The sequence below is a fragment of the Neolamprologus brichardi genome, chromosome 12 (genome assembly GCF_056152115.1).
Source record: "Neolamprologus brichardi isolate AB-2024 chromosome 12, ASM5615211v1, whole genome shotgun sequence".
In the NCBI taxonomy this organism is placed as follows: domain Eukaryota; kingdom Metazoa; phylum Chordata; class Actinopteri; order Cichliformes; family Cichlidae; genus Neolamprologus; species Neolamprologus brichardi.
This window is the reverse complement of record NC_142115.1, coordinates 12,360,120-12,371,507: the sequence shown is the minus strand read 5'-3', so window position 1 is coordinate 12,371,507 and position 11,388 is coordinate 12,360,120. Positions and strand designations below refer to the sequence as shown.

Here is an 11,388-nt window from a genome sequence, read left to right as displayed (position 1 = left end):
CTGAGCAGATATTTGAAGTTTACACAGCTACATTCTCGCCTGAAAATATGTTAAACGTTTATTTTGTGACCCAGAAAGAATAATAAGAGTAATATTAAAACTAACTAGCTGCCGCCATTGTTGGAAACTGAGCAGAGCCGCGCTACGAATTCTGGGATAGGTTGGGCCACGAAGTATACACCCGACCCAACCTTCAAATCTGGGAAAATGAAGCGCGCATTTGTCGGAGTCTTTGAATCTGGACAGTCTTCGTTGTGTCACTGTAACGTAATCGGCCTACTAATGCAGGCACAGGAGGATGCGGTTTCTGAATTTGGACACAGCTACGATACGGGACACTGCTTCTTCTTCTTCAGGGTTTAACGGCAGCTGGCATCCTTGTACATGCAGTGCTGCCATCTTCTGTTTCAGTCTATTATTACACTCTTAAATCCTACTACTTAATCCTGCGTCCTTTGGGATCTTACAAAGCTTCAAACAACGCGTCGACTATTAAATTAGTCGTTGACGACCGTAATCGTGACTAGTCGACTAATCGTGGCAGTCCTATATGCGAGATTGGGCATATAATTGCACCTCTTGTCCTCCTTTCCTTCTGTTGACACTGTATGGGTTTTTTTTTTAAAGCGGTGAGTACGACTACAAATGCCACGTCAGCCCCCATCAAGCCGCCTCCTGCAGCTCACGCTGGTTCTCAGGTCAGCACATCACTTTGCAGAAAAATCCTATTTATAATTTCAGTTTTCTGTTTCATCAAATAATTTTAGTCTAGTCACATTACAGGAAGAGCAGTTCTGATTGTACCATCTGTCACTGTGATACTCAGGAGTCATCAGAAGAAAAGACTCAACTGATGAAAGAGCGATTGAGCCGTCTCTTCGAAGCAAATGAGCAGCGCTGCAGCCGCAGAGTGTTGTATGGGTCAGACCTGCTACAGGCATGCACTTTAGGCTCAGAGCCTGGTCACTCTGCCCTGACTGCTGGAGGCTGGAGCTGGGTGGGCAGAGAAAGCTGTATCAGAGCCCAGAGAACCTGCGTGGCTACCACCTCTGCACTGAAGTCCTCTCTGCACTCTGTGGACGACTGTCTGGAGGCTGCCAGCAGCCTTTTCAAAAGGTACTTGAGATTTGTTTGTTCTGTGTTGCTATAAATCCATTCCATGAATATTTTACAGCGTGTCCTAATATTTTCTTAAATTGTATTATAGCTACAAAGGTAAAAGAAATGACCAGCTAAGATTTTATTGTTGTATTGCAAATCAGTTTTTAATTTTTCCTCTTTTAATCAAAATATCTAATGAACATCTATGCTTATATATGCTGCCTTTTAGACTGGTATGCATGGTGCCTCCAGCTGTGGCTTCAGCTCCTCACCTGTATGCAGCCAATCCCCCAGTTCCCTACAGACTTGAGCAGAAGTCCCTTCGCCGTCGGCTTCAGGAGGCCTCTCTCCCTCACAGCGCAGACATCCACTTAGCATCCAGACATCTCTTCTGTTGTCCTGACTTGCAGTTAATGCAAATGGACTCAGGTTAGTCCATGTAACACACCATTACACCTGGTTAAAACAAACAACTCTGACCTCTGATTTTGTTCATCAAAGGTGAAGGAGCACCTTGTTTTAGGCTGTAACTCAAGAACTGATGCTAGTTTTTACAAGACTTCACAAGTTATTAGTATTCAACAAAAGAAAAGTGCTAAATATTTATATTCAATAATTTTGACTTTCACCATTATCATTTAAAATCAGAAAAAGATGAAACCCGCAGCTCTCTCTCCCTTTTTCATTGACTCGTTCACTTCCCTGTTGTTTCTCTTCAGTCTGTGGATTGCTTCATTGAGGGGAAAATGTAATTGGGGCCAAAAGTTTGACATATAACCACAAAAGCTGAGAAACCAACATGACAATTAAGAGAAATGTATTCTGTCTTTCTGTTCCTCACCCTCCAATCACATCTCTGCACCTACACATGCATTACTGTGTGACACGAGTTATTGATGTCGACTAGAAGTAAAATACAAGAGTAGACAAACAAGAAATCCAGTCACTTCAGTGATAAACTTGAGAACAAAAGAATGGAAACATAGAATATTAAACATAGGGCATTAACACATTTGATTGTAAAAAAGAGGTACCAGAGCCATATAACTAGGTGTCAGTGACCTGTGATGACTGTCAGTCATCAGTGACACACAAGCCACAGCAAGCTAGAACTGTCACACCTATTCTTTTAAAGCTCTATACGGTGTTCTTACTAAAAACATCACAGAAAAAAGGTTCCAGGTAAGGACAAACATCTCCTGCTTACACAGGCTGAGTGACTCTCACGTTTTGCCTTGGATCTGCCTTGGATAATAACATGATAATTTTCTTTCCCAAAGGTAAACTGGAAGCTCTTGCCATCCTGCTGCAGAAGCTGAAGTCAGAGAGTCGCCGTGTCCTCATCTTTACACAGATGTTGAAGATGCTAGACATCCTGGAGGCCTTTCTAGATTACAGACAGCTCACTTACGTGCGCATTGATGAGAGCTTCAGTTGTGATGAAAGACAGGTAAAATCACACTACATTTAATTTGTTCCTTATAAACATTTTTGCTGAAATTAAGTTTAAAGAAATGAATGTTGACAGAGGGTCTTGTCATTTTAAATATTTTAATGTGAATTAAACTATTTCCCCCCTTGTCTGTCTTTTTTTATTAGTTCATGTTTGTGTGGAGGGGATTGTTGAGTTAATTTGTTTTCAATTACAAATAAGCTATAGATGCAGGCAACTAACTGACAACAGCAGTCTCAAAAATAAACAATAACGATAAAAATGTCTAAAGCATCTGTTTCGTATTAGAAAGGATAGTTTGTTTATTTACATGGCAAAGCAAATGCATGAGTACATTGTGTTTTAAAACTAAACTGCGCTGTCAACTACTTCAACTCTGTTCATTCGTTGCGTGCCTGCAGGAAAATATGAAGAAGTTCAACAGGAACAGGCAGGTGTTCTGCAGCATCCTCACCAACCGCTGCTGTTCTGCAGTTGGGACTGTGTTTGACGCAGACACCATCATCTTCTACGACACTGACCTCAATCCCAGCATGGACGCACGCACCCAGGAGTGGTGCGACAAAATAGGGCGTTCCAAGGATATTCACATATACAGGTGATATAAAAACAAGGCATTCTGATTTTGTTTCTATTTTTTGTGCTCCTTATTCCGCCCCCAGATAAAACAGTTTTACCTTATAACAGTGTTACTGAAGGACTCAGTTTTATTTACTTTTGCATGTCCCAAGGTTGGAGAGTGGGAATTCTATTGAGGAGAAGCTCCTGAAGAATGGTACCAAGGACCTGATAAGAGAGGTGGCTGCTCAGGGTACTGACTACACCTTGGCTTTCCTCACTCAAGTAAGATAAACTCACTGAAGCTTCTACCGATATTCAGACTATAAATATATGGAAAAAAGGTTTAGATCCCGCATTATTTAGTTCTACCCAAGACATGAAATAACTGTCCTGATATTGTGTGTTTGTAGCGGACAATCCAGGATTTGTTTGAAGTGGAGGCAGGCTCGGGAGAGAAGGTGGAGGAGTTTGTCGTCCTTCACCAGGAGCCTTCAGCCTCTGAGGCCATCTCTCCCAGAGTAGCTAGACCATACATCCAGGCTCTCCAAAGCATAAACTTGGATGCCCTGCCAGAGGATGAAGAGCAGCATCGGCAAAAGCAGGAGGACGAGTTGCCAGACCAGGAGTCAACAGAGCGGATCCAGGAGTCAGAAATCCACGCCAAAGAAGAGCCTGCTCAGATAGAAGAGCTTAATGCAGTCATGGAACAGGTGGGTTTGCTTATTTTTTAATTTATATATGCAGCTTGAAAACTGGTTAAGCAAAAATAAATTACCATAACATTAAACGCTGGTTTGTTTTGTTTTTTCATTCACTCATCATTGAAACAGCTTACCCCTATCGAAAGATATGCCCTGCATTATTTGGAGTACCTCCACGTCAGCGATGATGAAAAAGCTCTAAGGGTAAGAGTTAAGGCACATCTTTACAGATTTATTGCAGTGAAAATGTGGAAATGTGGAAATCTGTTCATGAACAGGTTTTTATTTTTGTTGTTTTGTTCCTCAGGAAAAGCTGGAGTGTTCAAAGAGAAGCTGGGAGCTGCAGCAGTTGCAAAGGTTGAAGGAGGAGGAGCAGCATCAGCACATGATGGAGGGAGATGAAGATCTCTTCACCTACACCAGAGAGGATGCCTACAACATGGTGGGTGGGACGGTTTGATCTCTGCTAATCAAGCAAGAAGTGGTGCGTGGATTATTGTGCTGTAGTTGACCTGAACCTTTTCTCTGTACTTCAACAGGAGTATGTGTTTGATGCGGAGGATGGCCACACAGAAATTATGCCGGTAAGATGCCACATGTGACCTTATCTGTAAATGTTTACACAGATTCTTGAATGATGTAGACGCCTGTATCTCTTCCTCATTCGATGTACTTACATTGAGCCACAACGTGAAATCCTATTTTTACCTTTGGATGGTTTTTGACATGTGGTTTTCCACCATAGCTTTGGACTCCACCCACACCACCACAGGATGACAACGACATCTACATTGATTCTGTAATGATGCTGATGTATGACACCACACCCATGCCAGAGTCCAAGTTGCCTCCTGTCTACATTCGCAAGGAGCATAAGAGACTGAAGATGGATCCTTCAGGTAAGAAAATATCTCTCCCTTTAGAGAAGTTGTTGTAAATCTTGGGTTAAAGACCAGAAGAATGGACAAAATGCAAAAGTATCATTGCAAGTTTGTGTGGTTTTCTCCCCTAACTTGAGTGTGTTTCTTCAGCAGCAGCCAGAAAGAAGAAAAAGGGCCACGGGGAGACGGTCATTCCTCCCCGTTCCCTTTTTGAAAAAGCCAGTATGCTCAAAGTTCGCCGCGAGGTTAAAGACCAGAAAAAGAATTTCTCCCTCAAGCAGCAGGCACCCTTTGCCAAGCCCCTCCCCTCGCTGGCTAAACCTGCCACGGAGGCAGGGCAGGACAATCCAGAGTGGCTCATCAGTGAAGACTGGGCCCTGCTTCAGGTACTGGCTTTATTTACTCCTGCCTCCATGATGCTCTAAGCATCGTTAATCCATCCTGTGTTGCATTTCAGTTAACAAGTTATCTTTGCTGTGTGTCCGTTAGGCTGTGAAGCAGCTGTTGGAGTTGCCGCTCAACCTGACAATCGTGTCTCCTGCGCACACTCCTAACTGGGATCTGGTGAGTGATGTGGTGAACTCCTGCAGCCGCATCTACCGCTCACCCAAACAGTGTCGCAATCGCTACGAGAACGTCATCATTCCCAGGGAAGAGGGCAAGGTAATGAAAACAGGGTCATGTACTTTACTGTCTTGCACACATTTTGCTTGTTTGTCTCAACAATCACTCTTGGGTTTTTTTCCTTTTCTTTCTTTTTTAAGTTGGTGTATGAGGCAAACCCCAAGAAGAAAACCAAGAGTATATACAAGGTACTCTGTCTTGCTTGGTCTTTGCGTTCAGCTGTTATTTCTTCCTGAATTCTGGGGCTCATTTTTATTCTTTTTGTGTGTCCACGTTTAGTCTAAGAACAGCCGTCCTCTGAGGACCTGTCAGATCTACACACAGGATGACAATGCCACTCACATCCAGCTCTACAACAGCCGCTTTGAACTCATGAAGATCATTGCCAGCAAGAGAAGCCCACCAATCAAACCACTGTAAGTACTGAGAATTTGAAAAAAAAAAACCCTACATTAACAAAATTAAAAAAAAAATGTAGTGCAATTATGTTCAGATAAGTTTAAATGCATTCATCTATACTGCTTACAGACTCGGCATGAATCCATTTCAGAAGAACCCCAAGCATGCGTCTGTCTTGGCAGAAAGGTGCGACTTAAGTTTGTAATCACTGGGAATCAAAACCTGAAATCATTAAGCAAACAAAGAAGTGTAAGGTTTTATTTTTTTCTCATTTTCAGTGGGATCAGCTACGATAAGCCGCTACCTCCCATCCAGGTGGCATCTCAACGGGCTGAAAGGATTGCCAAAGAGAAAAAGGTGCTTATTAGCAGTGTGCCTTCGCTTGTGTTTTTATTTATCCAGGTGCTATGCCATGCTAGGAGAATGTAAGGCTTATTACACCAAATGTCTGTGAATAATTCTTTAGGTGTTTAGAGAAATCTGGTTAATATTAGTTTCCACCTGTCAGGACAGTTTTCATGCATGCGGTGCACAAAGGTAGTAGTCTGCACACTGTAGCTGTTGGATTTAAAAGCAATTATGCTATTATCTAGATATAAATCAGTGATCACTTCAAATGTTTTAATAGTATAAAAATCGGAGAAAAAAAACAAGAGTGAACTACTAAAAACAGACGACCATGTTTTCATCCATCTTTACAAATATATTTGCTTTTGTGTTGCCTCCATGCATTGTTTGTGGATGTGTGTGTTTGCAGGCACTTGCAGAGCAACAGAAGGCTCAGCAGTTGGCCCAGCAACAGACTGGAGCCCCCCAGGCTCAGGCCGCACCTGGCCAAGCCCAGGCTCCTGCTTCTGGCCAGGCCCAGGTCCCTCAGGCTGCAGCAGTCGCCGGAGCTCCTGCTGTGCCTAACGCCGTACTGGTGAGACTCAGTAGTTGAGCTATATGTTTTTACATAGAGTCAGATCCAAAACGAGCTAATGGAAACTTTAAACATGCTTATCATGTTTCACAGGCTGGGGGCATAAAAAATGCCACTGTGGGCACTACCATTCAGGCTGGTACGTACACACACACACACATATATATGGTTTAGATTACAGTGCAGCTTGTGTCCCAGTAGTTAATTCCTTTCACTTTGTTTCTTCTAGCCACTGTTGGGGGGAATGTGATTGTCAACACAATAGCTGGAGTTCCTCAAAGCCCTTTCCAGCCCAACAAACGCCTGGCGTCTTCGGTCATCCCAGGAACGCTGTCTGTGAGTCGTGCTTTCTTATCACTGGTGACCTGGCACTATTAACATACAGTAATATAAATAGTATTTGGATTGGAATAAAGCAGCAAACTCAGTCATCGAAACCTTTATTCATACTATTGCTGTTATTTTGATTAATGTAGCCTGCAGGTACAGCTGGAGCACAGGTGGTCCATGCACAACAGAGGACTGTGACAGCTACTGCTGCCCCGGCTGAGGTGGTTGCCATAGCTACAGGTCAGGCTGTTAGAGCGGTTACCCCAGTGACAGCATCTGCAGTAGTTTCTACCACTATGAGCCCAGTGCGCTCACTGGTCACTCAGGTCACACCAGGTAATGAGCTTATCACTGGCTTTCCTCAGGTGCACATTTTGTTTTACAGCCCTGACCTTTCCTCTGTCCTTTTTCATGCATCGACTGTGCGGTCTCAAGGAAAGCCAATCAGCGCAGCCCAGCTCCATGTGCTCAGACAGCATCTGCCACAAGCTACATCCCCTCAGATGAAAGCCGTTAGCAAAGCCCAGGTACGTCACTACCACCTTTGTAGAATAACTACACCAAATGCAACAGTAACAGTCTCTTATAGAAAAAGTCATTTCATCTCTTGCATAAGGTGGACATGTGGTTATGATTACACAGATGACAATATTTCAGTTTTACCCACTACACAATGCAGTGCACTATTTTGTCAATGTGTGTAAGTTATCTGTATGACCTCTAAGTTAATTTGCATGGAAATATCTGTGTGACTTTTTTCTTCTTTTTTTTCTTATTTTTAAGGTGCATAAGCAAAAGTTGCAGCAACAGGCAACAGCAACTCAGGGCCAGCAGGCTGCAGGGGCCCAGCAGGCCGCACAGGTGCCAGCTGCACAGACTGTACAAGCTAATCCTCAGCTAGCAGCTGTGACAACACAACGACCCGGAGCTGTGCTGGCCACCAACCTGCAGATGAGCAGATTGGTAAGATTAGAGAAATAGTGATTAGATATTGATGCAGTTGTGCAATACAACAAGATAAATGCCATTTTCAGCATATATTATCAACATAGATCTAAAAGATACAACATTAAGAGAGACTATTACAATTCACTGGTGGATCCCCAGAAACACTGTCCTCTGCTTATGTTAGTGATTGAGCTTGTGCCACCTTTCTTACTCTTGTTCTTTTCACCCTGCAGACTGCTCGAGTACCCAATCAGAGCCAGATTCAGGCCCAGGCAGGACAGACAGCTCAGGTGACTCTGACCAAGCCTCCTGTAGTTTCTGTGCCAGCTGTGGTCTCATCAGCCGGAGTCACTACATTGCCAGTGACTGTAGCAGGCATTAGTGTGGCTATTGGTCAGGCCCAGAAAACAGGTGTGTTGAAATTCTTGAATTGCATACATCACAAGATGCAACAGTATTTGCTGCTGATTATATCTGCATCATTTGGATTGGAAACCCTTTTATAGTAGCAAAATGTATGTTCTCATCATCACGTTTCTCTGTTCTGTCAGGTGTCCCCTTCCAACAGATGCAGGTCCAGCAGCTGATTCAGATGAAGAAACAGCAGCAGACAGTTCAAGTGGCAGCTGCACCCCAGCAGAAGGCAGGGCAGCCACAGCCAGGACAGGCCACTGTACAGCAAAAGGTAATGTCTTTGTTTACATATAGAGATTTGTGTTTATTGAGAGTATCGGGAAGTAATAGTTCACTAGTAATATTACTGTATTCGATAGAGCCAGTCACAGTATTTAATGTATTTTCATTTCCCTTAGATTGGCACACAGCAAGTGACAGTGCAGACCGCCCAGCAAGGTCAGCAGCCACAGCAAAAGGTGACCTATACCACCACCCAACTCCAATCGGGAATCAAGACCCAGTTCTTTGCTACATCGCTCCCCCAGGGCCAGAAACCAGCTGGAGCCCAGCAAATCCAGGTGCATCAACAGTGACAACCCATACAACTTTCAGTGAAATATCGAGATTGTGTGTGTGTTAACATTTTCTTGTTTACTGCTCATATCAGCTGCCTAAGATCCCGCAAATAGTGCAGCAGCAACCAACTGTGGCCAATATTCAACAACTTGTGTCTTCTCCTCAGCAGGTAAGAGTTTTAGGCTTTTTACTAGATTGATTCTACAGACATTGAAATAACCATCACTGCAGGCTTTCAGGTATGCTGCCATTGACAAAATGCTTATATTTGATCTGGTATTATGTCCTCACTGGTGACAGCTGCAACTGAATGTTTTGTGTTTTCAAGTTGTCCATCCCATTCACCCTCTCACAAACATAAATAATCTATTTTATTACATCTGGCACAATTGTTGTCTTACATGTGAATGAACCGATAAAGTATGAGGTCAAGGTGGGACCTTGCAAAACTCTTTGGCCATAACTCAAGAATTTGGAAACTAATTAAAAGGCTTAAAATTCTCCAGCACAGAATTCTAGCTCGAGGCCAGGTTGACGTTAATAAATTGTTAAAATTGTTTGAAAGGGTTTTTTTTTTTTGTTCTGTTTTGTTTTTTCACACTGTCACTCAAGCAGGAATCTAGTTTCCTATGTTTACAGCAATAAACTGCTGTTCATTTGTTGCACACAGTTAAGAGATTAAAGGAGGAGGGAGCATTAAAAGTTTGAAAGATGGGCATGTTTTGTCCTTTGAGGCTTGTATTTAGAACCAATTATAGACTACATCTTTCAGCTGAAACCAAGGGTGACTGTTTGGATCGTGTGAGCAAGGATTCACGACAAGACAAGAGCAAATAGATGTGCTCTTGTCTTTGTGAAAGGGGTCATGCTATCATCCGTCACGCTTACAGCACTGTGCTGTTTCAATTCATCATTGATGTGAAGTTATGCACAATTTGGTGAAGCTGACCAGAGTGTGTAAGGTAAAATATCAGATGAGATTTCTGTGGGGTCACTTTATTTTGTTGTCTTTGTCACACTGAACCTTTTGACAGTTCATTTTCATCACCGATTTTCTTAGCTTTGATATGCAGGAGAAAGGTTCGTATCAGATCTTTGAGACGGGATGGAAATGTTTAGTCTGTGTTGTTTCTCTTTAGATCCAGCCTCAGACTGTGACTCTGACCCAGGCTGCCACATCAGCTCCCGCTCAGGTGCAGATGATTCCCGCTGGTACAGCGACAGCCCAGGTGGTCCAGCAGAAGATCATCCAGCAACAGGTGGTGACTGCAGCCGCCTCACCCCAGATCCAGACACCACCTCCACACAGCCCAGCCCAGCAGCCCGCTGCAACCACTACTGCCGAGTCCCCGGTGCAGCAGTCCGCTCAGCCACAGCAGGCCTCCAAGGGTCAGGCTCGCCAGGGGGGCATCAGAGCCAAAACCCCTGCCAAGCCCAGTGGGGGGAGCAGTTAGGAGATACACACTAATGAGACTGTATGTACCGAGCGTTTTCCCGCAGTACAATGACGAAGTCATGCTTTCTTGTGGATCCTGCAACAACAACAAACCTTTACTTTACTCCATCCTCTCTAATCTTGTGTTCAACATAATTTCAGTGCTTGTATCTAAATCATTCTGGAAGATCAATCATGATGCTTCTGCCAATAATTCTGCTGGGATCCATAACTATCTCTCATTTGATCAATAACATTCTGCTCTTCATTTGTTTGTTGTAGAGCGTTTCTCAAAATTTCCCCCACACCTACCACATAATCCCACCGTATGACAGCAGTCACGCCTTCTGCACAGTGGTTATATGACTCAACAGATGTATGAGGCTGAGGATTATGGGTGATTTTTGTTTGTTTGGTTGTTTTTTTTTTTTTGCATTGGGAAATGAGCTCTCTATTAGAATAAGTGTATTCATAAATAGTCTTGTTTTATGTCTGATTCTCTTGTTGTCTATAGATACTGAATGGAGAATAATGCACGTTCCTTTAGTCTTTTTTTTATTATTATTATTTCAGCAAATACACTGTAAACATGTACTTTAGTATTTTGTTTCCTCATAAATTCTCCTTTTTTATTGATGTGAAAGGAAAAAAACATGTAAATATCAACAGCGGACATTTGTACTTGTAAAGTAGTTGTGTTTTCATTGGATTTTTCAGCCCAATTGTAATAAAGTGTTTTGTTTTTATACACAAATTCATCTTTTCCTTTCATTAAATCGTTGTAAGTACTTTGAAATCTTGTGACTTCTTACATCTTATTTCAGCACACATCCTCTTTTGCTTTTACAGCCTTGTGCACTGTGGAAATAAACACTTGATTTGAAGAGTTAAGACTAGAAAAGAAATCAGTTTGTCTGCAAGACCTGTAAGATTATTACACTTGGTAAGATTTCTTCAGTTGAAGGCCAGAAAATAAAAAAACTTGAAAGACCCTTCACCCTAAGCCTAAATTGAGCTCTAGCTGCAGAGCCGCATAATCTGGTCTGCACTTACTCAGCACC

General features: G+C 42.8%; 1 protein-coding gene across 5 annotated transcripts in view; it reads left to right on the top strand.

The window, feature by feature from the left end:
* The window catches only part of ep400 (E1A binding protein p400), a 30,877-nt gene extending 19,754 nt beyond the window's left edge, over nucleotides 1-11,123 (top strand). For 4 of the 5 annotated variants that reach the window (XM_006803157.2, XM_006803159.2, XM_035913106.2 and 1 more), the window contains 28 exons: nucleotides 628-698; nucleotides 827-1,116; nucleotides 1,331-1,530; nucleotides 2,382-2,551; nucleotides 2,956-3,152; nucleotides 3,286-3,397; nucleotides 3,526-3,825; nucleotides 3,946-4,020; nucleotides 4,124-4,258; nucleotides 4,356-4,400; nucleotides 4,562-4,715; nucleotides 4,848-5,083; nucleotides 5,187-5,360; nucleotides 5,462-5,509; nucleotides 5,601-5,737; nucleotides 5,850-5,906; nucleotides 5,999-6,077; nucleotides 6,478-6,642; nucleotides 6,736-6,781; nucleotides 6,872-6,978; nucleotides 7,119-7,308; nucleotides 7,408-7,499; nucleotides 7,756-7,935; nucleotides 8,154-8,331; nucleotides 8,472-8,605; nucleotides 8,733-8,894; nucleotides 8,984-9,061; nucleotides 10,032-11,123. In XM_006803157.2, coding sequence (XP_006803220.1) covers nucleotides 628-698; nucleotides 827-1,116; nucleotides 1,331-1,530; nucleotides 2,382-2,551; nucleotides 2,956-3,152; nucleotides 3,286-3,397; nucleotides 3,526-3,825; nucleotides 3,946-4,020; nucleotides 4,124-4,258; nucleotides 4,356-4,400; nucleotides 4,562-4,715; nucleotides 4,848-5,083; nucleotides 5,187-5,360; nucleotides 5,462-5,509; nucleotides 5,601-5,737; nucleotides 5,850-5,906; nucleotides 5,999-6,077; nucleotides 6,478-6,642; nucleotides 6,736-6,781; nucleotides 6,872-6,978; nucleotides 7,119-7,308; nucleotides 7,408-7,499; nucleotides 7,756-7,935; nucleotides 8,154-8,331; nucleotides 8,472-8,605; nucleotides 8,733-8,894; nucleotides 8,984-9,061; nucleotides 10,032-10,346 — 4,127 coding nt within the window. In that variant the 3' untranslated portion in view covers nucleotides 10,347-11,123. The remainder of the gene's footprint in view (nucleotides 1-627; nucleotides 699-826; nucleotides 1,117-1,330; nucleotides 1,531-2,381; nucleotides 2,552-2,955; nucleotides 3,153-3,285; nucleotides 3,398-3,525; nucleotides 3,826-3,945; nucleotides 4,021-4,123; nucleotides 4,259-4,355; nucleotides 4,401-4,561; nucleotides 4,716-4,847; nucleotides 5,084-5,186; nucleotides 5,361-5,461; nucleotides 5,510-5,600; nucleotides 5,738-5,849; nucleotides 5,907-5,998; nucleotides 6,078-6,477; nucleotides 6,643-6,735; nucleotides 6,782-6,871; nucleotides 6,979-7,118; nucleotides 7,309-7,407; nucleotides 7,500-7,755; nucleotides 7,936-8,153; nucleotides 8,332-8,471; nucleotides 8,606-8,732; nucleotides 8,895-8,983; nucleotides 9,062-10,031) is intronic. The other variant, XM_006803156.2, reaches the window with a different exon arrangement.
* Nucleotides 11,124-11,388: the final 265 nt, after the last annotated feature.